The sequence below is a fragment of the Aotus nancymaae genome, unplaced genomic scaffold, assembly GCF_030222135.1.
Source record: "Aotus nancymaae isolate 86718 unplaced genomic scaffold, 86718_ANA_hifiasm-v0.15.2.pri h1tg000006l, whole genome shotgun sequence".
NCBI lineage: Eukaryota > Metazoa > Chordata > Mammalia > Primates > Aotidae > Aotus > Aotus nancymaae.
In genome coordinates, this window is record NW_026988417.1 from 96759770 (window position 1) to 96786989 (window position 27220).

General features: G+C 39.8%; 1 protein-coding gene and 1 pseudogene across 2 annotated transcripts in view; one reads left to right on the forward strand and one right to left on the reverse strand.

Annotated features, from left to right (window-relative positions):
• Window positions 1-323: 323 nt before the first annotated feature.
• The window catches only part of CENPU (centromere protein U), a 40866-nt gene continuing 13969 nt past the window's right edge, over window positions 324-27220 (forward strand). The window contains exons 1-7 of one of the 2 annotated variants that reach the window (XM_012452859.2): window positions 324-334; window positions 3495-3543; window positions 5434-5551; window positions 6991-7096; window positions 17111-17171; window positions 17674-17910; window positions 21595-21664. In XM_012452859.2, coding sequence (XP_012308282.2) covers window positions 3535-3543; window positions 5434-5551; window positions 6991-7096; window positions 17111-17171; window positions 17674-17910; window positions 21595-21664 — 601 coding nt within the window. In that variant the 5' untranslated portion in view covers window positions 324-334; window positions 3495-3534. Of the gene's footprint in view, window positions 335-425; window positions 461-3494; window positions 3544-5433; window positions 5552-6990; window positions 7097-17110; window positions 17172-17673; window positions 17911-21594; window positions 21665-27220 lie in introns of those variants that run through there. The other variant, XM_012452858.2, reaches the window with a different exon arrangement.
• On the reverse strand, window positions 24512-24598 carry LOC135272214 (U2 spliceosomal RNA; annotated as a pseudogene).

Below are 27220 nucleotides of genomic sequence, written 5' to 3' on the forward strand. Positions count from 1 at the left end.
GCCCACGACCTCGGGGACACTAGCTCCTCCTCTTTCCCCGCCCCACAAGGGGCGGGCCCACGAGGCTCCGAGGCTTTCGGGCGTAGAAAAACAGGCGGTGCGGGTGGGAGGGAAAGCCCGGAAATATTACGTCACGGCGGACCGTAGGCAACTGATTGTGCGGCATGGACTCCAGCTCCGTTGCGCTGTAATAACCAGGCCCGGTTTTCCCTCACGTTCCAGGCCGGGGTGGAGCCCGGGGCCCGCTCAGAAAGTCCGGCGCATGCGCACGTGCTCGGCTCGGATTGGCTGCTCGGAGCGTCGCGGGGCTTGGCGGAAGCTTTCAGTCTCGCGGGTGCTTCCAGTCAGTTGGGAGGATGCTTTCAATCCGTTGCGAGGGTGTGGAGAGCGGCGCTATGGCTCCGCGGGGGCGGCGGCGGCGGCGGCGGCGGCGGCGGTCGCGGCCTCCCAAGCCTGAGGGGTAAGTGTTGCCGACCTCCGCAGCGCGAGGCGGGAGGCCAGCTTGAACTGCTTCCTCGCCTGTCGCGGTTTAGGTCCCGGTGCTGTTCGGGCTCGGCTCTGGAGCTCGCCCGCGTGACCAGTCACCCGGGGCCCCGGCTTCTTCGTCCGTGTAGTGGGGATAACAGTGATCCCACCCGCACGGGCTGGTCGGGGCCTAGCACTGCCTGGCGGGTAGGAGAGACGTTAGCCAGTGTCGGCTTTGCGGGGGAGAGTGCCGTCCAAAGTAGTGAGTCTCAAGGTGCTGGCTTGAAAGCGAAATATTCAGGAAATACCGCCTACGATTTGCCAGACGTGGTTAGTGAAGTTTACTCTCTGGGAGTCAGTTTTCTTCTCTTGAAGACTCTGGTGTTTCCGTATTGCAAACCACAGACCCGAGACTGGAGCACATCTCTGGCGGGGGAACTGGGCTGCCGCTCGCCCTTCTCCAGAATGGGTCGAGCAGTTTTTGTTTACCAAAAAAACGGTGTGTTTGGTAGGTTGCAAAACCGCACTCTAAAACACTGGTCGCTGATTCGTTGGCGAATGGCCATCCAAGCTTGCTGCTGACGGTGCACAAGACCACACCCCAAGACGTTCTGAAGAGAACAGTTCCCGCTGGGCCTGGGAACACTGCCTGGAGAAGGAGGTGCTGCTAGATGCGGGGTTAGGGTGCAGACTTGGAGCAGGACACCGCAGGTAGGTCGGGAAACCGAGTCCTGACTCCTGTGGCCAGTGGAGAAGAACTGAAGGCTCCGCCAGGGGAGAAGAGGATTAGGAAAGAATGTCAGCCGAAAAGGGTTCAAGTTTATCTGAAAGGGTAGTGGGTTTTGTTGTCTTTTTTTTTTTTTAAACATTTTTGGGTTTGAGACTCATGAAATTTGTTCATGCCATCTCCCAAAACACACTAATACACATATAACAGAAGTTTTTTTCTTTTTCTTTTCTCTCTTTTTTTTTTTTTTTTGAGATGGGGTCTCGCTTTGTCGTCAAGCTGGAGTGCAGTGACACGATCTTGACTCACTGCGACCTCCGACTCCCTGGTTCAAGCGATTCTCTTGCCTCAGCCTCCCAAGTAGCTGGGACTACAGGCATGCGCACCACGTCCAGCTAATTTTTGTATTTTTAGTAGAGACGGGCTTTCACCACATTGGCCAGGATGGTTTCGCTCTCCTGACCTAGTGATCCGCCTGCCTCGGCCTCCCGAAGTACTGGAATTACAGTCGTGAGCCACCGCGCCCGGCCCATAAATTTTACCTATGGGTTGTCAGAGGTTTCTCTCTCGGAAGCCCTACCTTGACTCCAGCGTAAAGTAAGGAGGGACCTTGAACCACCACCACCCCCACTCCCCTACCCCCATCACCAGAAAGGACAAGACAGCTCAAAGAGTTTAGGTTAAGAAGTTTATGTGGTCTGGTTTGTAATTGTGTTTCTGTTACTCGGCTGTGTGACCCTTGATTAGTACTTTTCCGAACCCCAGAATCATCATGTATAAAATTGCCGTAAAACGAATACCTTCTTCCTTAGGTTTCATGAATCAAATAAACAAATCATTAACTTGTTAGAAATGCAGAATCTCAGGCCACACCCCAGAGGTACTGAATCAGACACCCCGGGGGTGTGCCAAGCAACCTGTTTAACAAGCCCTCCTGAGGATTGCGATGCCACTCAAGTCTGGGAACCACCAGCTCTAAACACTTTTCCAACTATTTTTTTAAACTGATTCACAGTAATGATGTTTTACATCACACTTAGTACACGTGTGCACACATCGACACATAAAACAAAAGGCTTATGGACATAGTATATCCAGTGCAATGTTTCATTTTCTTCCCTTTCTTTTGGTTTTTTAAAAATGCTGGCCTGGCAGTCTTAAAGGACATTACATGACAATTGATGTGATTTGAGTATGGACTGTAGATTAGATCATGGTGTCAGTGTTAAATTTTTTGATTTTAGAAATTGTACCATGAATATGTAGGATAATGCCCGCTTTCTTAGGAAAGACGTAATTGTAGTACTTAGTGGGTGAATGTGCACAGTATCTCCAGTTACAAACACAGCGCAAAAGAGACGAAATGTAAGCAGTGAGTGAACCTGGGTAAATGGCATGCAGAAGGTCCTTATACTATGTTTACAACTTCTCTGCTTGTAATTTTATCAAAAGGTTGCTCAAACATTGGTTCAGACTTAGTAAGCTGACTTTGCTGTCTGCAAATGAGGAAAATACGGCTGCAATCAGCATGGCATATTTTAAAGTCGGGATTTATGTACTGTATTATCCCATAGTATCCTCGTACGCTTGCACAATGCCTGGTCCATGGAGGATGCTCTGTACATACTCACTGACTCCTGGCAATATTATTAGTAATAATATTATGTAATATATTCCCTGCCACTGTTATTTCCCTTTTTTATTCTAGTCACCATTGTTATATGTGTTTCCTTGAAGTTTGTTGAAGATATATATATATACAACTTTATCATTTTAAGCTATGGCCCAACTGAGTGTGAAGGGATGTCGAGGGCAGGCCCTGGATTTGAACTGATGTAAATTTCAGTGTAGGCTTGTCTCCTTCCTTGCCTGGTGTTGCTGTGGGCAAGCCTACATCTGTAACGGGATTGATTCACTTCTGCCTTATAGGACTGTTAGAATTAAATGAGAAAAGGATGTGCAAGAGCCAGGCACAAGATGGAGCAGGTGTCGGAGTTTAGTGTTAGCCTACCACTCCTTTGTTCAGCTCTGCAGAGAAAGTCAATCACTGCTGATTGATTAAGGCCTCAGGGAAAAAGGTAACAGCAGGATTCCAACTTCCCATGTCCCTGAGGGGGAGAAGTATGTTATTTTATAAATTGGTGATATGATTTGACCTATAAAAATGATGGAATATGGGTTCTGGTTTTTGTTTTTGTTCTTTTTTCTTCTGGTAAAAATGCGTGCAAAGAGTTATAACTATGCTGTTTCCTTGGTTATTTTAACTATCTCCTAACTCTTGTGTTTTTTTGCTGTTTAATAGTGCAAGACAGTCAAAGAACGCCTTAGAAAGAACACATTCCATGAAAGATGTGAGTTATCTTTTTGTGTTGTGATTTCCTCAAAATTGACAGTACAAAATAGCATTTTGTGGCTACCTCAGAGTTTTGTAGACCTCATTCGGCAAGTTCAGTGTTTATTGTAGTGAAAAAGTGTTCATTTTCCTCACACTTTTTCCAGTATAGCAAAGAAAATTACTTTTGTTAATGTTTTAGAATTTCCTTTTTTTCTGAGCCTAGGTTGGTTTTATTTTCGTTTAGATAATTGACTTCATATAAAAATTGTACAATGCTCTATATTTTGCTTTTTTCACCTAAAGTCATTTCTTATTGTGGTTTTAAAAGACTTGTTTATGATTTTGTGGCGCTTAGTTCATGTTACAGGTTTACTTTTCTTTCTAATAGAGTCTTAGAATGTATGTTAAAGGCGTGTACATTTCTGTAACACTTATTATAGCTAATTCCAAATTCTTTTCCAGTGGCTCGTGTGGCTGGCTTTGTAATCTCACGTTAACAGTGTGTGACAGTGCCAGGCACCCTGGAAGGAGTTCCTTCTGCTTATTCTGCCCTGGACTTTCTCTGTCCTGCATGGTCCTTAAGCCCTTCCTGCAGAGGATAGCTCTTTTCCCCTCTGGGAAACCCTGGGATGCCCCTGCAAGATTTTGCTCAGCCATCTGCTCCCACTCCAGCATTACTTCATTGGTCCTTTCAGTGGATTTCTCTCAGCTGGCCTGCCTGCTCTTGCCATTGGTAGCCAAAGTCCAGTGTGCCTTGGAGGGGTTTCTCTAAGCTCCAGCCTTAGCTGAAAGCCCAAAGTACCTGGAATGGATTCAGCTTACCTGTCCTTCCCTCTGCAAGGCAGTTCTTTACATTTGGTGGAGGCTCCCTAGGGAGAGACTGGAAGACCTGCCAGCTCTCTCAGCATTTCATCCTCAAGTACTCTAGGAATAAGTCTTTTACTGGGGGGCATCTGAATGGTCAAATTTTTGTTTTGTTTGCCAATTTTATTTGACCTCCTTTATATCTTCCAGAATTTTCTTATTTTCGTATCTGTTAATAGTACCCTTCCACATTTTCCGGAACTACCATGGAAGTTTTTTTCATTTTATATATGTTTTCATACCTCATTAGATTTGAGGTAGCAGACTTCATGGGCTTGTCAATATATTAAACTGTAAACCCTGGTGTCTCCTTTAGTCAGGAGTTTTTACCCATGTGTACCCTTAAAAACTGTTTATGAACTTTTGGGTATATGGGCACATTTCTGGAAACAGGACCCATCACTTTCCCTAGGTCAGAGGTTTAGGCAAACTGGCCCATAGGCCAAATTTAGCCTGCTAACTGTTTTTGTATATCCCTGCAAGCTGAGAATGGTTTTTACATTTTTTAATGGTTGAAATAAAATGAAAAGACTATCTGATAACACATGAACATGATATGGAATTCAAATTGAAGTGTTCAGAAGTCAAATTTTATTGGAACACAGCCATGCTCATTCTTTTCTGTGTTGTTACTGTCTGCATTCATGCAACAGTGGCTGAGTTAGTACTCAAAACAGAAACCTTATGGTCAGCAAAGCCTGAAATATTTGCTTTCTGGTCCTTTATAGAAAAAGTTTACCTATCCATACCTTAGGTTATCAAAAAAGTCTGTGTCCCCAAAAAGTGTTATATTTGGTTGTTTCTTTCTTTATTTTAACTGAAACATAGTAATTGTACACATTTGTGGGGTACAGTTTGATCTTGCCATACATGACTATGTTGTAAATGACCCAATCAGAGTAGGTAGTCTATCCATCACCCCATGCATAAGGATTACTTCCTTAGGCAGCAGTGATTACAAGAATATCCTTGCTACATAAATCAGCCTTGTGATGTTCTTTGTGAGAGCCATCTCAATGACTTCGACTTTATTCACTTTTAGAAAGCTGGTCAAAAGTGCAAGCCTGTTGATGTGTTTGATTTTCCTGATAATTCTGATGTCTCAAGCGTTGGCAGGCCAGGTGAAAATGAGAAAGATGAAGAACCTAATGAGACCTTTGGTTAGTATTTTAAATCTTTATCCTAACGTAACTCTAAATAAACAATGTTTAGGCCAGGCATAATAAAAAATAGAAGTATCTTCAAATGTAAAAATTAGTTGTCTGCATATAGTAAATATGTTCTTTGGGGAGTACTTAATAATTTGAATTAATTTTTCTCACTTCTAAATAGATTGAAACAAAGAACATTATCAAAGAGGCACTCTTCTAGTAGCATTCCTTAACAATCCAGTCACATTAGGACACTTACTATAGTACTCTGTAACAAGAGGAACATAGAATACATTTCTCGCTTCACTGCACCATTTGATAGAGCCACTGATTTAGGGAGGAGAAGAGTATGGGTAATTTTCCCTTGTCCTAATTTCATGGGGGCAGGGGATAATTCAGGAGAACCAGTGGGAGAGCTTCACTTATGTTCCTGGGAGTGCTGGGTAAAAAGTCAATACCTGGCTGTCCAGGAGTGTGTGAGTTGTCAGGATAGGCTGCTTCTGTCACTGTGTGTCACTGGACACTCCAGAGGACAGAAATGACAGAGAAAGTGCCATGTGTACCCACATGCAGAACTGCAGTGGCCAGGCATTTTTGCTGGAATAAGTTTTAGGAGAATTTTGAAGACTTTGGTTTAATTTTTTGTTAAAAGAAAATATTATACATTTTGTAAGGTGAAATATATTTGCCAGAGTATGTCTTTTATTATGACTTGATAAAAATGTTCTATTTATCTAAAATCTAAATCTAAAAGATCTTAACCTAAAGTCCCTAATTGAAAAAATGGAAATGAATTCACATACCATAAAATTCACCCTTTTAAAGTGTACATGTCATTGGGTTTTAGTTTATTCACAAGGTTGTACAACCATCAGCATTATCTAATTCCAGAAAATTATTATCACGCTGTGGAGAACCCTGTACCCCTGAGCAGTCACTCCCTATTATTCCCCTTTCCTTGAAGCCCCTGGAGCCATGAATCTCCTTCTAGTCTCTATGGATTTGCTATTTCTGGACATAAGAGTGGAATCCTAGACTCTTGGTCCTTTGTGACTTGTGTTTTCAGGGTTTGTCCATGTTGTAGTGTGTATCTACTTCCTTCCTACAGGTTTTTATCGCTCGGTAATACTCCATTGTTTGGATATGCAACAGCTTGTTACCTACTTATCAGTTACATTTTGGTGATTTCTAGTTTTTGGCCACTATGAACACTGCTGTGAACATATATGTATGAGTTTTTATGTGGAAGTTTTTCACTTCTCTTGGGCTTATAGTGGGAATGGAGTTGTGAGATCAAAAACATTTGGGAAGTGGCCTAAGTAATTGATTTTGATTTTGTAAGTCAGTTAAACAAAGATTGTTTTGTATTCCATTGTAAGGGAATAAACTTCAATACTGCCCAAATAGCCAGACTTTTAAAGTTGTGTTTCTTTTTTGCCTTTTGAAAGATCCTCCTTTACACAGCACAGCTATATATGCTGATGAGGAAGAACTCTCCAAACATTGTGGCCTGTCTATTCCTTCAACTTCTCCAGGAAAAGAAGCAAAAAGAAGGTACTGGTATATTTCAAGCAATTGTTTATTCATGGTTAATGGGATTTCTGAGAAACTTTTTTTTTTTTTTTAGAAAAAAAAGAAAAAAAAAAGAATGAGGAAGAGGAAGAAAAAGGAAGAGAAAGAGGGAGAGAGAATGGGAGTATTCCTCTATTGCCCAGGCTAGAATGCAGTCTAAAAATGGGAATTGAAAACCTCTTTTATGCCAATAATTGTGCTCAACACTGGAGACAGGAAGGAATAAGGGAAGAAAATAACAAACAAGCAGCCAACCGATATTTCATTTAAACCTATGAAATGCTATGCAATTATTGAGGAGTGATTTACTTCCAATTATGTAGTCACTTTTGGAATAGGTGTGTATGGTACTGATAAGAATGTATGTTTTGTGTATTTGAAGTGGAGAGTTCTATAAATGTTTATTAAGTTTACTTGTTCCGGGTCTGAGTTCAAGTCCTGGATATCCTTGTTAATTTTCTATCTCGTTGATCAGTCTAGTATTGACAATGTGATGTTGCAGTCTCTCACTATTATTGTGTGAGAGGCTAATTCTCTTTATAAGTCATTAAGAACTTGTCTTATGTATCTGGGTGCTCCTGTATTGGGTATGTGTATATATAGGATCGTTAGCTCTTCTTGTTGCATTGATCCTTTTACCATTATGTAATGTCCTTCTTTACCTCTTTTGATCTTTGTTGCTTTAAAGTCTATTTTATCAGAGGTGAGAATTGCAACACCTGCTTTTTATTTATTTATTTTTGCTCTCCTTTTGGTTGGTAAATCTTCCTCCGTCCCTTTGTTTTGAGTCTTTGTGTATCATTGCATGTGAGGTGGGTCTGGATACAGTGTACCGATGGGTTTTGGCTTTTTATCCAGTTAATAATATATATGAGTTTAATACTGCCATTTGATGCTAGCTGGATATATTTTTGGAAAGGCTGATACTGGTTGCTCCTTTATATGTACAGTGCTTCTTTCAGAAGCTCCTGCAAAGCAGGCCTGGTAATGGTGAAATCTCTAAGTACTTGCTTGTTTGCAAAAGATTTTATTTTTCCTTCACTTGTGAAGCTCAGTTTGGCTGGATATGAAATTCTGGGTTGAAAGTTCTTTAAGGATGTTGAATATTGGCCCCCACTCTTTTCTGGCTTGTCGGGTTTCTGCTGAGAGATCTGCTGTAAGTCTGATAGGCTTCCCTTTGTGGGTAACCTGACCTTTCTCTCTGGCTGCTCTTAGTATTTTCTCCTTCATTTCAACCCTGATGAATCTGACGATTATGTGCCTTGGGGTTGGTCTTCTTGAGGAATATCTTTGTGGTGTTCTCTGTATTACCTGGAGTTGAATATTGTCCTGTCTTACTAGGTTGGGAAAGTTTTCCTGAATAATCTCCTGAAGAGTATTTTCCAACTTGGATTCATTCTATTCATCACATTCAGGTACACCTATCAAACGTAGATTAGGTCTTTTCACATAGTCCCATATTTCTTGGAGACTTCGCTCATTCTTTTTTATCCTTTTTTCTCTAATCTTGACTTCTCATTTTATTTCATTAAGTTGGTCTTTGACCTCTGATATCCTTTCTTCTGCTTGATCAATTCAGCTGTTAAAACTTGTGCATTCTTCGTGAAGTTCTCGTGTTGTGTTTTTCAGCTCCATTAATTCACCTATATTCCTCTCCAAATTGTCTATTCTCGTTAGCATTTCATCAAACCTTTTTTCAAAGTTCTTAGCTTCTTTTGCATTAGGGTTAGAACAAGTTCTTTTAATTCACAGAAGTTTCTTATCATCCACCTTCTGAAGCCTACTTCTGTTAATGGAACACACTCGTTCTCCATCAGGGCTTGTTCCATTGCTGATGAGGAACTGTGATCCCCTGTAGAGGGAGAGGCATTCTGATTTTGGGTATTCTCAGCCTTTTTACGCTGGTTTCTTCCCATCATTGTAAATTTATCCACCTGTCGTCTTTGTAATTTCCGACTTTCAAATTAGGTCTCTGAGTGGACGTCCAACTTGATTCCCAGCGCCGAAATCTGAGCAATCCACTGCACTGGCCAAAACAGTGGTGTTAAGATTGATGGTGCTTTTCTGCCTGGGAATCGGCCAAAAGGGGACCCAGTCTCGCTCACTCTGCACCAAGAACTGCCACGCCAAGGCGCCAGCAAAACCGCCGTGCCAGCCACAAGAGTCACACTGGCAACCCGTGGGGCTCCTCTGCTGGGAATCTCCTGATCTGTGAGCAACAAAAATTCATCTGAAAGTGTGGCATCCTCTGGTTCTCTGCACTTTCACTGGGAGCTACAATCCCGAGCTGCTAGTAATCAGCCATCTTGGATCTCTCTCCCGAGAAACTTTTTAAGATAGAAGCTAATAAGATCCTTTGAGCCAACTTGTTACGCTTTTTCTCAAGAGAACTGGGGCATAAAAACTTTATTAATAATTGACATTACTTATAATAATTATAATAGCTGTGATAACTGACATAATTCATACCTTATCCTAGAAATCATGCCTGTGACGATAGTTTAGCTTTGAGTCACATAAGAAAGTAGGGAAAGATTTTATGAGCATAGAATTTAAAGTGATTTTGAGAGGTCCCTTTCATTTACAGATTCTCTAATTCTCACAAATGAGATATTTCCTTGTATATGGTGGATGATAATTACAAAGCAATACAAAGTCTGTTTCAGATGCATTGTCCCAGAGGCGCATTGGTTTGAGTCTTTCAGATTTATGTGAAGGTATAGGTCAGGAAAATCTCTATAAAAATGATTTTATAGAGACAACTTGAGAGCAAATTATGTAATTTGAGTTCTACAGAACTCTTCAGTAACTGTAGTACTAATTATAAATTATTAACTAGAGTAGCTCTTTCACTTAGGGACCTCTATTGGGTAATAGGTCAATTCCAGTTACTAAATGTATTTAGCAAGTATCAAAACTGCAGTTATTAAATATCCCAGTTGGGCAGAAATCTTAGGAAGTCATTTTGAGATTGTCTGCATTAGGGAAGTTTTATAGTACTTAGTTATTTTGAAGACTCCAGTTTTTTTTTTTTTTACATGTTATTGAAAATTAATAAAAGTCATACATTTGGAAAACATGCACTCCACTTTAAACAGTGGTGAATGTAATTTTTAGAGAGGAATATTTTGAGTAGGGAACACATTCACATGGTTTAAAAATATAAAAAGGTTTATAATAAGTCTTCATAGCATGTCTGTTATCCACCTAGCTCCTAGAACCCACTTCTTCCCTCTCCCTTGTTAATTTCTTATATGTCCTTCCAGAATTTCTTGGTGCATATAAAAGTGAATATGAATACAGATTTTAATCCTTTTTTGTGTGCAAAAGGCAGCATAGCTTGCAACCTAGCTCTTTTCACTTAATACATCTTCAATACACATGCATGGAGCTTTCTCATTCTTCTACCCTTTCCACAGCATAGATGTTCCTTGGTGTGATTACCCAGTCCCGTATGGATGGGCACTGGGATTGTTTCCAGTCTGTGCTCTCACTCCCAGTACCACTGGGAGTGCTGTTTCACACTCGTGCCTGTGTACCTATAGGATATAGTCATAAAAGTGAAATTCTGGGTCAAATGAAATATGTTTGTCATTTTTATAGTTATTGCCACCAAAGTGAGATGAAACTTGGACTTTTGCCAATGTTATAGGTCAAAAATGCTATCCCAGCCTAGTTCTAATTTGTATTCTTCTTAGGAGTAATTGAGCAGCAATGACTCGAAAGCTCTTGAATTTCTCTTTCTGCAAAACTGTTTATGTCATTTTTTCTTATTTTCTAGTTGATGTTGGTCATTTTCTTTGTGACTTCATTTAAACATTAGTGAGATTAGCCCTATGTTATAGATTTTTTTTACTAGTTTGTTTATCTGTCTTTTGACAAAACACCTAATGGTTTTTTGTTGTTGTTGTTTTAACCACATAGAAAATGTTTAGTTTTATGTAGATGCAATGATATATTTATCAACTGTTTTCTTTAGGGTTCAGGGATTTTTGAGTCATAGTTAGGCATCTCCTTTCATGTTTTTTCTAGAACTTTTATGATTTATTTTTATATTAAAATCCTTGATCTTTTCTATTCTTGTGAGGTATAAATGCAGCTTTTCTCCTTTTTTCCACGACTACTCAGTTCTCTCAAATTTATCAAATGACCCTTTGTTCCTGTACATCACTTGTTGAGACATCACTCATGTTATATATTACATTCTGTCTATATTGGGGTCCATTTTAGCCTCTGTCCTTAATGTCAGTGTTTTTTTGTCTAGTCATGCATCATTGTTGCTCTTCATTATTGCTGAGGCTTTGTAATAATAACAAAGTATTTGGTAGTGCTGGTTGCTTCCTGATTGTTTTTTACAGGTTTATTGACTATCCTTGTTTGTTTTTGTAATAATCACTTTGAAGAGCTGCTTGTTAAGTTAGAAGCAAAGTTGCTATCTTTATTGGGTTGATTTAAATTTATAAATTTATAAAATCTGATCTTCTATTTCGGATTTGGTTTTCTCTTGCTTTTCTAGTTCTTTAAGATGCATCATTAGGTTATTAAAGTTTTTCTTTTTTGATGTAGGAGCTTATAGCTATAAACTTCCCTCTCAGTACTGCTTTTGTGGTATCCCATAGGTTTTGGTATGTTGTGTTTACATTATCATTTGTCTTAAGAACTTTTTCAGCTTCTTAATCTCTTCATTGACCCACTGGTCCTTCAGGAACATATTGTTCAATTTCTGTGTGTTTGTATAACTTCCAAAATTCCTCTTGTTACTGATTTCTGGTTTTATTCTGCAGAGAAGATACTTGATACTATTTCAGTTTTTAAAAAATGTTTTAAGACTTGTTTTGTAACTTACCATATGGTCTGTACTTGAGAATGATCCATGTGCTGAGGAAAAGAATGTATATTCTGCAGCTGTTGGATGAAATGTTCTGTAAATGTCTATTAAGTCCATTTGGTCTACAGTGCAGATTAAGTCTGATGTTTCTTTATTGATCTTCTGCCTGGAAGATCTCTCTAGTGCTGAAAGTGGGTGTTGAAGTCTCCAGCTGTTGTACTGGAGTCTCTCTTTAGCTCTAATAATATTAGCTTCATCTATCTGGGTGTTCCAGTGTTCGGTGCATGTATATTTAAAATTGTTATATCCTCTTGCTGAATTGAACCATTTGTCATTATATATTGACCTTTTTTGTGTCTTCTTAAAGAGAAGTTTTTGTCTTAAAATCTAGTTTGTCTGAAATAATTATAGCTACTCCTGTTCTTTTTTTGGTTTCCATTGGCATGGAATATCTTTTTCCATACTTTTATTTTCAGTCTGTATCTTTATAGATGAAATGTGTTTTTTGTAGGCAACAAATCACTGGGTCTTGTGTTGTTTGTTTGTTTGTTTTTTTAAATCCATTCAGCCACTGTATGTCTTTTGATTGGATAGTTTAGTCCATTTACATTCAATGTTATTGTTAATTAGGGACTTCTGCCATTTTGCTATTTGTTTTCTGATTGTTTTGTGGTCTTCTCTTCCTTTTCTTTGTTCCCGTGTTCCTTTTAGTAAAGGTGATTTTCTCTGGTAGTATTTCTTGCTCTTTTTGTGTATTCGTTGTATTTTTTTTTTTGAGGTTACCACGAAGCTTCCAAGTACTGTTTTATAACCCATTATTATGCCTATATCTTATTATACTGTTTATGTTTTGAAAAGTTACTATTTTTGAGTGGTTCATCTTTTAGTCTTCCTATTTACAGTAAGTGTAGTTTATACACATCAGTTAACAGTGTTGTTGTCTTGTCTTTTTCTGTGTACTTATATTACCAGTGAATTTTATACCTTCAGATGATTTCATACTGCTCATTAATGTCCTTTTCTTTCTGCTTGAAGTACTCCCTTTAGCATATCTTTTGGGACAGGTCTGGAGTTGATAAAATTTCTCAGCTTTTGTTTGGGAAAGTTTTTATTTCTCCTTCATGTTTGAAGGATATTTCACCAGATACACTCTTCTAGGGTAAAAGTTTTTTTCCTTCAGCACTTTAAATATGTCATGCCACTTTCTCCTGGCCTGTAAGGTTTCTGCTGAAAAGTCTGCTGCCAGATGTATTGGAACTCCATTTTAAGTTATTTGTTTCTTTGCACTTGCTGCTTTTAGATTCTTTTTGTTTTTTTAAGCCAGTCAATTTCAGCAGTGGGGGGTCGTGTGTCACTTTAGTGATACTAATGTTAATAAGTTCTGATAACCCGCTACCATCGGACCAGCCTGCTTTTAGATTCTTTATTTTTGACCTTTGGGTGTTTGATTATCAAATGCCTTGAGGTAGTCTTCTTTGGGTTAAAGCTGCTTGATGTTGGTTCTATAACCTTCTTGTACTTGGATATTGATATCTTTCTCTTGATTTAGGAAGTTCTCTGTTATCTTTTTGAACAAACTTTCTACCCCCATTTCTTTACCTTTCCTTTCAGGCCAATAACTCTTTGATTTGCTCTTTTGAAGCTATTTTCTAGACCTTGTAGGCATGCTTCATGATTGTTTTTTTCTTTTTTCTTTTGTTTCCTGTGACCATATTTTCAAATAGCTTGTCTTCAAGCTCACTAATTCATTCCTTTGCTTGATAGATTCTGCTATTAAAAGACTTTGATGCATTGTTTAGTATGTCAGTTACATTTTTTTCAACTCCTGAATTTCTGCTTGATTTTTAAAAATTATTTCAATTTATTTGTTAATCTGATAGAATTCTGAATTCCTTCTCTGTGTTATCTTGAATTTTTTTGAGTTTCCTCAAAACAGCTATTTTGACTTCTCTGTCTGAAAGGTCACATAAGTCCTGTTTCTCCAGGATTGGTCCCTGGTGCCTTACAGTTTGTTTGATGAGGTCATGTTCTGTTGGATGGTCTTGATGCTTATGGATGTTCATCATTGTCTGGGCACTGAAGAGTCAGGTATTTATGGTAGTCATTGGAGTCTGGGCTAGTTTGGATCCATCCTTTTTGGGAAGATTTTCCAGATAATTGAAAGGACTTAGGTGTTGTGATCTGCACTGGGGGCCTCATGACCCTGACTGGTGCCTATGTTACTGTGGCCGAGCTGGCATCCAATATGCAAAACAAAGTCTTCTCCACTCTTCCCTCTCCTCTCCTCAAGTAGAAGAAAGGGGTCTTTTTTGGAGCCATGGGCTGTACTGCCTGAGCCTGGGGCAGGGGTGATGCCAGCACATCCTTAGCCACACTGGTTGGTGTCTTAGAAGGTCGCATGCCCCCATAGTCCACTGGCTACAAGCCCAGCTCAGTACTAGAAGTTGCCATCCTTGTGGCCTAGACTGCCCATCAAGCTCATCTAGGTCTCCAGAGCGCTTCAGCCCTCAGTAACAAGGCTTGTCAGAGCTCAAGCTCTCACTGCTAAGATGGGTGATTCCCCTCACACCAGGACCAATCTAAATGCTCCCTCCATGATTGGGCACCAGTTTAGTTCAGCCTCTTTCTTTTCTGTTCTTTCTGCTGTTACAGGACAACACATAATTCAAAGCAAAGCTTCACAATCACTGCACTCTCCTCCCAAGAGCACAGATTCCCTGTGCCACACAGCCACTGTTGGAAGATGGGGAAGGGGTGGTAACAGCGGCTAAAGACCCTTTCCTACCCTCTTCAGTGCCTCTTTCAGTGATAGGAAGTCAAAACCAGGCACTATGAGTGCTCAGCTGACTTTTGTTTCCTGTGAAGGTGCTCCTTTTGTGTAGATAGTTGTTAAACTTGCCTGCAGGGAACAATTGGTGGAATCCTCTGTTCAGCCATCTTGCTTCTGGTTGTTTCATCTCCTGTTTTTTCTTTATGTGTAGGTGATTCTGCTCTCGGCCCTCTCTTCCCTATCAACCCCAGTTCACGCTCATAGTTCTAACTACCTGTATGCCACTGTTTCTCAAATTTGTCTCTTGTCTAGCCTCTCTCCTGAGTTCCAAGATGTCTTGCACATTGGCCATATTGCTCTAGATGCCCATAGGCACCTCACACTCAACAAAGTTAAAATGGAGCTTCATCCTTTTCCTTCTCATCTAGTGTTTTTTTTTTTTTTTTTTTTTTTGACACTTAACACAGGGCTTTAATGTAACACCATTTAGTAACATGACCTCATCTAGTGTTAATGAACTCTTTTGGTATTATCTAGGGCTTGCCATTCACCCAGTCCCCTCCAATCCAGCAATCTGGGAATCAATTCTGATATGTTCTGTCTGGCCAGTCCTATTTTTCTGGCCTGTGACTGCCTTGAGAATCTGTTTTTCCTCTCCACACCCCTGCCACCTCCCTGTGGCTGCCATGGTTTAGGAACTTCACTCTTACCAGCACTCCTGTGGTAGTTTCCTGTCTGGTCTCCTTGTTTCTTGTGCCATTTCCCTCTGGCCTACCCTCCCATACACCTTTCAGAGTGATCTTTTAAAAACACCAGTCTTGTCTTACTTCTATGCCCACTTCCTATTAGGGCTCCCCTTTGCCTGTGTGCATGGCATAGAGGGCCCATGTGCCGGTTTGGATCCTTGGGTGAGAAAACACTGAGGCAGTTAGGAATGGAAGGGGTAATTTATTAGTGATATCTGTGAAGGGTAAATAAAGTTGGAAGAAGCAGGATTGGGCAGAGATGGCCTCAAACTGCACTGCAGTGCCTATGGTTCTGACCAACCCACTGCAGAGCTCTGGAAGAACGATGTCTGCTAAAGGAGGCCTGGCCTGTATTGGGTAGAAACAGCCAGGCCCCAGACCCTTGCTGTGCTTACTTGTTGGCTACAGATTGCCCATAGCTGTAGCCCCTGCCCAAATGCTACAGTGGATCCAGAAGGCACTGCAGCTGGAGGCTGCTGCTGAATGTAGGAAACCCACGCAGCATGCCTCTGTGGGTGCCTTGCAGCCTGTCAGTCATAGCCTTTGACTTCTTCTCTAGCATTCATTATCTTCTCTTAGAAGATACATTCTATCTGTGCCAGTTGCACATTTCTTGAACATGCTGGGCTGTTTTACACCACTGTGCTTTTACATTAACTGTTCCATCTGCTTTAAATGCCCTTCTCCACACTTGTTTTTCTGAAGTTTTTTTTACCAGTCAGCCCAAGTGTGGTAACCATGATGCCTTTCCTAATACCCCAGCCATATCTCCACATCATCTTCTCTGTCAGATGCTTGCCAGGTCATCACTCTGCACTATCTTTGGCCTTCCTACTAGACAGTGAACCCTTCGAAGGAAAGCCTCTCAATGTTAAAGTAATTTTATTTACTGCCCTTTGCATTTTGAGGTTGGTGTTAAATAAATTTGTTGTAATAAACAGAATAAAAAGATGAATTTTCATCTCCCATCAGAAGTTAGGGCTGTTTTTCCTTTTCATGCCTGTAATCCCAGCACTTTGGGAGACCGAGGCAGGCAGGATCATTAGGTCAGGAGTTTGAGACCAACATGGTGAAACCCTGATTCTACTACAAATACAAAAATTAGCTGGGCATGGTGGCATGCACCTGTAATCCCAGATACTTGGGAGGCTGAGGCAGGAGAATTGCTTAAACCCAGTAGGCAAAGGTTGCAGTGAACCATTGTACCACTGCACTCCAGCCTGGGCGACAAAGCAAGGCTCCGTCTCGGTAGCAGGATGTGGGGGGGGGGGTGTAAGAAAAAACAAAAAGAGAAGGTGTTCCCTTTACTATCACCTAAGGATGGGCCTAGTGGATTAGCTTTTAGTACAAATGATGGACCATATGCCTGGGACTGGTAACTTGGAGAAAAGTACAGTTCTCAGACGTGACCACAAGCTGCTGCAGTGATGGAACAGGTTACTTGCTTGCCTGGGAGAAACTCACGTGGCCTGGGTGTGGGAAGATGTGGGAGACAGCCACTAAATCTGGGAAGGTAGCAAGCTTGTATGTGACAAGTAGGATAGCGCCTCATTAAATTAAGTCTGTTTTCATGTTGGATGAGCAAGTTTAGAGAAGACATGTGAATATAAATGGAATGTGTGCAAGATATTGATGACTTGTACTTTTTACAGTTCAGACACTTCTGGAAATGAAACAAGTGAAAACAAATCTGTGAAAATTAGTGCCAAAAAGGTATGTAGGAATATTCTCTCTTCTACCTTAATTTTAATATGTTATAGTTTGATTGGATGCAAATAGAGAAACTGTTCTGTGAAATATTTCATTTCCTGTTTAGATTGGATGCAAATAGAGAAAATATTCCATAGCAACATTTTTTATGAAGTACTATTTTTAGAAAATACTTTTATAGTAAAAAGCAAAATATGTTTGTATCTGAAGTGTTTTTCATTAAAGAGGTCTCACATCTTTATGTACCTTGTCAATTTTCATAGCATTGTTATACTGTGTTTAGGTTGTGATTTAAAAAGGCAAAGTAAATTGTTGGGAGTGTTTATTGTAACCTTTCATTTTGGTTTCCTGTTCTATCCACTAATTATGTTGTCATCTTCCTATTATGTTCAGTTTTGAAGTTTAGAAGTGAGAAATGTGGACTAGATAGTTTTCTATTATTACAGTAAGAATTATAAGCATATATATTTTCTATGTAAGTACTGCTGTTTTTTCTTTCACACAGTCAGGAAGAAAGCTCAAGCCCATTAGTGATGACTCTGAAAGCACTGAAGGAATTGATGTAAGAAGAAAAGTTAAATCAGCAGAGAAAATAAGTACACAGCGACATGAGGCTGTTCCAACTACAGCATCTTCAGATCTTTTAGAGAAGCCAGTTGAGTCGGTCACTTCTAGAAAGATAGGACCCCTTAGTGCTCAGCCTTCTGTTGAAAAAGAGAACTTGACAATAGAAAGTCAATCGGTAAGAGTGTCTGCCATCCCCTTGGAGAGCAAAAAAAGTTTGTTGAAAAATTTTAGGGAAGAAATGAAACATTTTATCTTTTCAAAGATAAATTTTGTATTTAATGTAATAAAAATGTTTGTTTTAGAAAATCTAAAAGGTATGGCTGGTTATGGTGGCTCATGCCTGTAATCCCAGTACTTTGGGAGGCCGAGGTGGGTAGATCACCTGAGGTCAGTAGTTCAAGACCGGCCTGGGCAACATGGTGAAACCCTGTCTCTACTAAAAATACTAAAATCAGTTGGGTGCAGTGGTGTGTGCCTGTAATCCCAGCTACTTAGGAGGCTGAGGCAGGAGAATCGCTTGAGCTCGGGAGGCAGAGGTTTCAGTGAGCCAAGATTGTGCCATTGCACTCCAGTCTGGGCAACGGAGCAAGACTCCATCTCAAAAAAAAAAAAAAAAAGTAGACGGTATAGAAAAGAAGATAAAATCGCCTATAATACCATAACCCAAAATAACCACCATGTTTTTTGGTCTATGCTGTTCGGTCCTTTCAGTGAGCTTTTATTACCCTAAGTGAAATCATATACTTGTCATTAAGTATTCAACAATACCATTTTAATGAATGCATAACATTCCATTCATGGATATGGCATAGTTTAGTAATCTCTTACTAATGAAGAATTGCTATTTTAAAAATTGTAAGTGCTTTGATGGATTTTGTTGTAGCTAAATGTTTGTGCATTCCTTGGATCATTTCCTTAGAAAAAAATTGCTGGTAAGAATTCTGGATCTTGGCTGAGCCCAGTGGCTCAGGCTTGTTTTCCCAGCTCTTTGGGAGGCCAAGGTGAGTGGATCACTTAAGGTCAGGAGTTCGAGACCAGTCTGGACAACATGGTGAAACCCCGTTTCTACTAAAAATGTAAAAATTAGCCAGGTGTGGTGGCGTCAGTAGTTGCAGCTACTCAGGAGGCTGAGGCAGGAGAATCACTTGAACCCAGGAGGTGGAGGTTGCAGTGAGCCAAGATCACCATGCCAATATACTCAGCAACAGAGCGAGACTCCATTTCAAAAAACAAAAAAAGAATTCTGAGTTGTCTTATTGGTTCTAAAATTCTTGACATGTAATGTCTTTTGGTCAAGTTTTTAATATGTGATTGTTAATTCATTTGAACTTAATGTTTTGAAACTTTTTTAAATATAATAAGGTGTCCCTGCTACCCTGTCTTCTTCACCTTTCCACCTGCTAAACATACACACAGGTAACCTTATAGTTTCTTATATATCCTTCGAGTTTCCTTTTGTATATGTAAACAAATGTAAATATATTTTCTTATTTTTATTTCCTGTCTTTACACAAATGGAAGCAAAACATGATCTCTATTGCTGATCTATCTTGGTGAACATCCCATGTGTACTTGAATTTGCAGCTGTTGTGTTCTGTAAATGTCAATTGAGGTCAAGCTGACTGATAGTGTGGTTCAGAGATTTTGTCTCCTTACTGTTTTTTTGTTTTTGATGAGGGGGTATGGTCTGCTTGATTCATCAGTTACATAGAGGAGGTGTTTTTTTAACTTGCGCTGAAAGTCCATTGACTTTTGATGTAATTTTAAACTTGGTGACTTTCACATCTACCATACTGTTTTCCATTTGATTCTGTTTTATCTCCCTAACTCATTTTGGATTAGTTGAATATTATTTTTGTATTTCATTTTATTTTTCTCTGTTGGCTTCTTAGCTATACCTTTTTAAATTTTTTTCAGTGGTTGCTCCTAGGTTAAAAATATATCCTTAAATTAGCAAAGTCTATTTAAAATCAGTGTGTTACCATCTCATACATTCTACTTGACAACTACCTCCCTCCCACTACATAAATGTAATTATGTAACAATATTATGTATTCCATTTATCCATCCCCATCCTCTGTGTTTTGTCATATGTTTTACTTCTGTGTTATTAATCTAACTTTATAGTATTGTCATTTCTGCTTGAAAGAGTTTTTTTTGTTGTTGTTTTTTTTTTGTTTTGTTTTTTTTTAAAGACAGAATCTTGCTCTGTCACCAGGCTGGAGTGCAGTGGCATGATCTCGGCTTACTGCAACCTCTGCCTCCTGGGTTCAAGCAATTCTCCTGCCTCAGCCTCCTGAGTAGCTGGGACTACAGGCATGCACCACCATGCCCAGTTACTTTTTGTATTTTTAGTAGAGACAGAATTTCACCATGTTGACCAGGATGGTCTCCATCTCTTGTGATTTGCCTGCCTTGGCCTCCCAAAGTACTAAGATTACAGGCATTAGCCACCACACCTGGCTGAAAGAGTTTTTTTTTTTTTTTAAGAAAAGTATGAGCAGCAGCAGTTCTGTAGTCTTTTATCTGTTCCTTTTTCTATTTCACGGATTGCCTGCTTGAAGATACAAGTTTCCGTTTGATATCTTTTTCTGTCAGCCTACCGGATATCTTCTAGCATTTCTTTCATGGCAGGTCTGCTGGTGACAAATTCTCTCAGATTTTGTTTATCTGGAAGTGTTTTTATTTTAACTCTGTTTTTAAAGGATGTTTCAATGGCTATGGAATTCTGAGTTGACAGATTTATTCCCCAGCTCTTTATGCCATTCTGTTGTCTTCTGGTCTTATATGATTTCTGATGAGCCGTGAGTTGTCTCTTTCCCAGGTACATTTACTTTGTCCCATGACCCCAGTGCTGTTTGTCCTTTGTTATTGATTATGGTTATCCCCATGATAGCGCTTTCTGGTAGGCTTTGTGTGGTCTCACCCAGCACATAGGCAGTACTCTGACAATGACTTTTAGGAGGCCCCCACCACACAGGTGCTTGTGCTCTCGTCTGAGCAACTTATTCCAAGTGCCTCTCAGCTGGGTAGGATTGTCATGCCCTGCTTAGACTTTAGCTCACTATGTCCCATCTAGCAACTGTGTGTGGAGTGGGGATGGCAGTCATGGGGTTCACCTTCCAAGTTTTCTCTTTCTCCAGGAACTCAGTCTTGTGTGTTGCCTATTTTCCGGTACCTGAATTGAATTGCCACCCCTGTTCCCCCATTTTATGGTTGTTTATGGCAAGAGAGCTAGTTTGGAAGCTGTTACTTTACCACAGCTGAGAGCAGAAATTTGAGCTGATTCCACATGTTATCTTAAGTAATGAAAGTTCAGTTTTTCTATCAAGGCAACATCTGTTATCAGTTTTATTTTTTCTTATTTTGTGACAGTTTGTTTGCAATGCTTCCATATATTAATGTAGATAATTTATATAAATAATCTATTTTAGAACTAAAAGAATTGTAGCTAATTTTTTTTTCTTCTGGAGATGGAGTCTTGCTCTGTGCCCAGGCTGGAGTGCAGTGGTGCAGTGTCAGCTCACTGCAACCTCTGACTCCGCTGAGTTCAAGAGATTCTCCTGTCTCTGCTTCCCGACTAGCTGGGATTACAAGCACGCATCACCATACCCTGCCAATTTTTGTATAATTTTTAGTAAAGACGGGGGTTTTACCACATTGTGCAGGCTGTTCTGGAACTCCAGACCTCAAGTGGTCTGTCCACCTCAGCCTCCCAAAGTACTGGGATTACAGGCCTGAGCCACTGTGCTCGGCTAAAATACTGAATGACAGTTTGATAATAGTGTTAATCCTTATGATTTAAGACAAAACTTTTCTTAAAAATTAAATGCTGTGGGGTTTTTTTTTTTTTTTGCAGAAAACTCAGAAAAAGGGGAAGATGTCTTATGACAAAAGGAAGAAATCAGGAAGTGAAGCCATAGATTCAGGTAGAAAATGATGCTTTATACTTTGTCACTCATTCAGGAATTTCATAAGAAAAATAAGACTCTATTTTTTTTTTTTTTATTACATTTTAGGTTTTGGGGTATATGTGAAGAACATGCAAGATTGTTGCATAGGTACACACATGGCAGTGTGATTTCCTGCCTTCCTCCCCTTCACCTATATCTGTCATTTCTCCCTGTGCTATCTCTCCCTAACTCCCCACAAGACCCTATTCTTAATTTATTAAAGTAGTAAATTGTAAGTACATAAAATTTTCAACATACAATTAAGGTGAAAAATATTTGTAGTATATATTCATATACTCCCTAGATTTTACAGTTAACATTTTATTATTTACTTTATTAGATAGGTAGTAAAGCAAGTATTAAATAATCCATTAGTCCGGTTTTTAAGGCATTTTAAAATAATGTAGACATCAGTACTTCCTCTGCAGTACTTCAGTATGCACATGATTAACTTGAGTTCATTGTTTACAGTTTTTTCTTTGAACGTAAAATATATATACAGTACAATAAAATGCCCTGCTCTTGAGTATATAGTCGCTGGGTTTTGGGAAATGCAAACACCTGTGTAACTCAAGCCACTGTCAACATGTAAAGGCTTTACTCCAGAAAGTTCCCCCATGCCTCTTTCATGTCAGTCCCCACACCATATCTCCAGAGGCAGTAGCTTCAAGGACACTTTTTCTGCTGTGGATTAGTTTTGCCTGTTCTGGGACTTCTTATAGATGGAATCACATAAGGTGTACTCCTTTCACTCAGCATAGTGTTTTTGCAGTCAATCCCTGTTGTTTGGTGTCATTTTTAGTGCTGAGCTTATTCCATTGTGTGATTACACCACAGTTGATCCAGTCTCTTACTGATGGACAGCTGAGTTGTTTTCAGGTTTTGGCTATTTGAATAAAGCTGCTGTGAACTCTTTTTTTTTTTTTTTTTTTTTTTTTTTTGAGACATAGTCTTGCTCTGTTGCCAGGCTGGAGTGCAATAGCATGATCTCAGCTCACTGCAGCCTCTGCCTCCTGAATTCAAGCAATTCTTCTGCCTCAGCCTTCCAAGTAGCTGGGACTATAGGTGCATGCCACCACACCTGGCTAATTTTTTGTATTTTAGTAGAGACAGGGTTTCACCATGTTGATCAGGCTGGTATTGATCTCCTGACCTCGTGATCCGCCCTCCTTGACCTCCCAAAGTACTGGGATTACAGGCATGAGCCACCGCACCCAGCCAGTGAACATACTATACACATTTTTTGCAAAAATATGTTTTCATTTCTTTTGGGTAAATAAAAAGGAGTGAAGTTGCTGAGTTATAGGGTAGGCATATGTTTAATTTTACAAGAAACTGCCAAACTTTGCAAACAGCATTCCCAGGTGGTTGTATAATATAATTTTATACTCCTACCAGAAGCTGCACAGTTAAAAATGTTACTAAGAATATAATGAACAACTTCATTTGAATAAATTTAAAATAGGGGAGGCTGGTGGGGAGCAGGGGATAGGGAGAGGCTAGTCAGTGGGTACAGATTTACAATTAGATTGGAGGTATAAGTTCAGGTATTCTGTTGCACATTAGGGTGACTGTGGTTAACAATATGACACATTTCAAAATAGCTAGAAGAGAGGATATTTATAGTCTTCTTACCACAAACAAATGATAAATGTGTAAGGTGATGGATATGCTGAATACCCTAATTTGATTTTTACACAATACATATGTTTTGAAACATCACACTGTTCCCATAAATATGTACAATTACTATGTGTCAATTAAAAACAAATTTTAAAAATGAATCCAGCCCCCTTCCAAAATAGATGAAAAGAAGATACCATCCCTCTCCTATATTGGAACACATATCTAGAAAAATGCAAAACCACTGAAGCTGGATTTTGAAGAAGAAAACTAAAATAATCCTATAACTATCAAATTCAAACACTAGTTTTATGTTTTTTTATTAAACTAACAAAAACCCCTCAGTTCTATATAGTTTTATGGGCAGGTCTAACACAGCAGTCCCCAACCTTTTTGGTACCAGGGACTGGTGTCACGGAAGACAATTTTTCCATGGATGGGGGTTGGAGATGGTTTTGGGGTGAAACTGTTCTATCTCGGATCAGGCATGATTAGTTAGATTCCCAAAAGGAGCTCACAACCTAGATCCCTTGAATGTGCAATTCACAATAAGGTTTGCACTCTTGTAAGAATCTGACAGGAGGCAAAGCTCAGGTGGTAATGCTCACTCGTCCTGCTCACCCTGCCACTCACCTCCTGCTGTGTGGCCCAGTTCCTAACAGGCCACAAACTGATACCAGTATGTGGCCAGGGCCTTGGGGACTCCTGATCTAACAGATATTTAATTCTAATCTTAGGGACACTGACATCAAAAGATAGACCAGAAAAGAGACCCTGCATTTATGGAAACTTGATGAATGCATGACAGAATTATTGTTGCTGGTCAGTGGGAAAGGTGGTTCTGTGACAGTGTTTTCCCTATAGAAAAATGAGACCGCCTCTGGCTTGCACACACTAAAAAGTTTTGAATTGAAGGCTTAAATATCACAGGGAAAATTGGACAATTTTTAGAGAAAATACAGGAGTATCCATAAAAAGACAACTTAGTAGAAAAAGGGGCAGATGACACCAACATTTTTACAGAAGACGAAACAGTAAAAGAAACATTTGAAGGGAATCTGTTTTTAATCACAGAAATTTAAATTTACAGCTACAATGAGACACCCTTTTGCACCTTCTAGTTTGGCAAGTATTTTAGTCTCTCAAGTCCATATTTAATGAAGATGTTGTCAGTGGAGATTCTTAACCACTGCAGATATAAAGAGATATAAGCACTTTGAGAATAATTTTGGCCATTCTCTGGCAAAGTTACTACACTTGATCTTAGCCAAAAGGCTGAGAAGCGATCTCTGGCAAAGTTGAAAAACCATTCAGACTTTGAAACCTAGCAGTTGCTGGTGAGTATATTTACTAGAGGAATTCTTGAACATGACTGTGAATCATGTATATATGTACTCTTAACATTGTCTTTCATGCTAGCAAAATACAGCAAACAACTAACTTATCACATTAGAATTGATAGATAAATTGCAGTATATTTATGGAATGGAATACAAAAGCAAAACTTTTACTGGTGCATAAGCAATTATAAAAAGGTTCAAAACATGCAAAACTAAACTCTACATTGTTTAGGAATACATTCCTGTGCAATAGAATTATAATGAGTAATATAAACACACTGTTCAGAAAACATGGGAGTCGGGTACGCAGAGTGCTTCCAGTGTCTTGTTAATGCTCGCTCTCTCTTCTTTTGTTTTTTGAGACAGTTTCGCTCTTGTTGCCCAGACTGGAGTGCAATGGTGTGATCTCTGCTCGGTGCAACCTCTACCTGCCAGGTTCAAACGATTCTCCTGCCTCAGCCTCCTGAGTAGCTGGGATTACAGGCACTTGCCACCAAGCCTGGCTAATTTTTTGGTTTTTTTCTTAGTAGAGACAGGGTTTCACCATATTGGCCAAGCTGGTCTTGAACTCCTTACCTCCAGTGATCCACCTGCCTCAGCCTCCCAAAGTGCTGGGATTACAGGTGTGAGCCACTGCACCCAGCCAATGCTCTCTTCAGCTATACTGTGGTCCTATGGGCATCCCTTTTATTAGGCATTTTTATATTACACACTTATAAATGTTCTCATGTGTATAAAATAACTCATCATAAATCAATTTTGATGCCAAAATAAAGAGAGTTTCACTCTTGTTGCCCAGGGTGGAGTACAATGGTGCAGTCTTGGCTCACCGCAACCTCCACCTCCCAGGTTCAAACGATTCTCCTGCCTTGGCCTCCCGAGTAGCTGGGATTACAGGCATGCACTGCTATGCCTGGCTAATTTTGTATTTTTAGTAGAGAAGGGGTTTCACCAGGTTGGTCAGGCTGGTCTCGAACTCTTGACCTCAGGTGATCCATCCACCTCAGCCTCACAAAGTGCTGGGATTACAGGTGTGAGCCACCATGCCCGGCCAATGTTTCTTAATTAAACTTTAAAAAAATTGTTAGTCCTGAGAACTTGGGGAAAACATTATTTAGACTAATAAGATTTTTAGATACTGTGCCTTTTATAAAAGCAGAACCACTTTTTGCAGATTACTGGTTTTTCTAAAAATCATGGGGTCTTGAGTTTAGGTGAGTAGGGATTTGTGTATATTAGGAGTAGTGGCTGAATTGTGGCTAGCAGTGTTAGGGGTCTGGCCTGGAAACATTAACAGAATACCTTTTACTAACTTCTGTTCCTACCAGTTTCTGTTTTAGAAATTAATAGCAACAAAGACAAAGTATTTATGTGCCAACCATTATACTGAATAATTAATGTCATCTTCTCTCTAATTGTTATAATAGGCCTACGAAATATAGATACTATTATTTCCCCCATTTTTACAGGTGAGAAAATTGAGACTTAGGTTAAAAAACTTGTCATAAGTGAGTTCAGCCAGTGTTTTGGGTATATATTAGTGCCTAACAAATTACCTTAAAACTTAGTAATCTAAAACATCATTTAGAAAACTTATGTCTGGGTTGGGTGGGGCGTGGTGGCTCATCATTGTAACCCCAGCACTTTGAGAGGCCAAGGAGGGTGGATCACTTGAGGTCAGGAGTTTGAAACCAGCCTGACCAATATGGTGAAACCCCATCTCTACTAAAAATACAAAAATTAGCTGGCCATGGTGGCATGTGCCTGTAATCCCAGCTACTCAGGAGTGTGAGGCAAAAGAATTGCTTGAACCTGGGAGGCAGAGTTTGCTGTGAGCCAAGATGGTGCCATTGCACTCTAGCCTGGGCAATAAGAGTGAAACTCTGTCTCAAAAAATACGTATATATCTACAGTTCAGTTTTAGTGCATTGCCTGTTTTTGAAAATGAACTTTTATTGGATCACAGGCAGATTAGCTCTTCTGTGGATTTTCTGTGGCTGCCTTCACACTGCAATGGCAGAGTTGAGCAGTTGGCCCATGAAGTCAAGGGTAGTTACTGTCTGGCACTTCACAGAAGTTTGCCAGCCCCTGATTGACAACAGCCATCATTTTACTTGCTTACAGTTTTGCTTTGGTCAATTCTGTTTGTTTAATGGCTGAGCGAGGGTGGAAGGTCTAAGATGTCTGTGTTCATGTGTCTGGTGTCTTACTCCTCCTGTATGTGCCCTCTTTTTCAGTGGCTAGCTTGGGCTTGCCTGTTCTTTGGTAGTCAGAATTATATGTGACAGTTGACATACAAGAGGGAGCATTGCAGGAGCTGAAAAGCAGAAGCTGCTGATCCCCTGAGACTTGGCCTTTTACTTCTTCATGTTCTGTTGATTAAGCCAATCATAGGGCTATCTTAGATTCAAGGGAACGGAAATAGGCAAGAGTGGCAAAGAATTGGTGATTTTCATTAATCCACTACAGCCAGGAGTTGTGCTCAGGTTATTGTGAATCTGGAGACAAACTCCCAGTATGTTTGTCAGTATTGCCGTATTAAACAAGGAGTTAGTTATGGAAGAAGAGT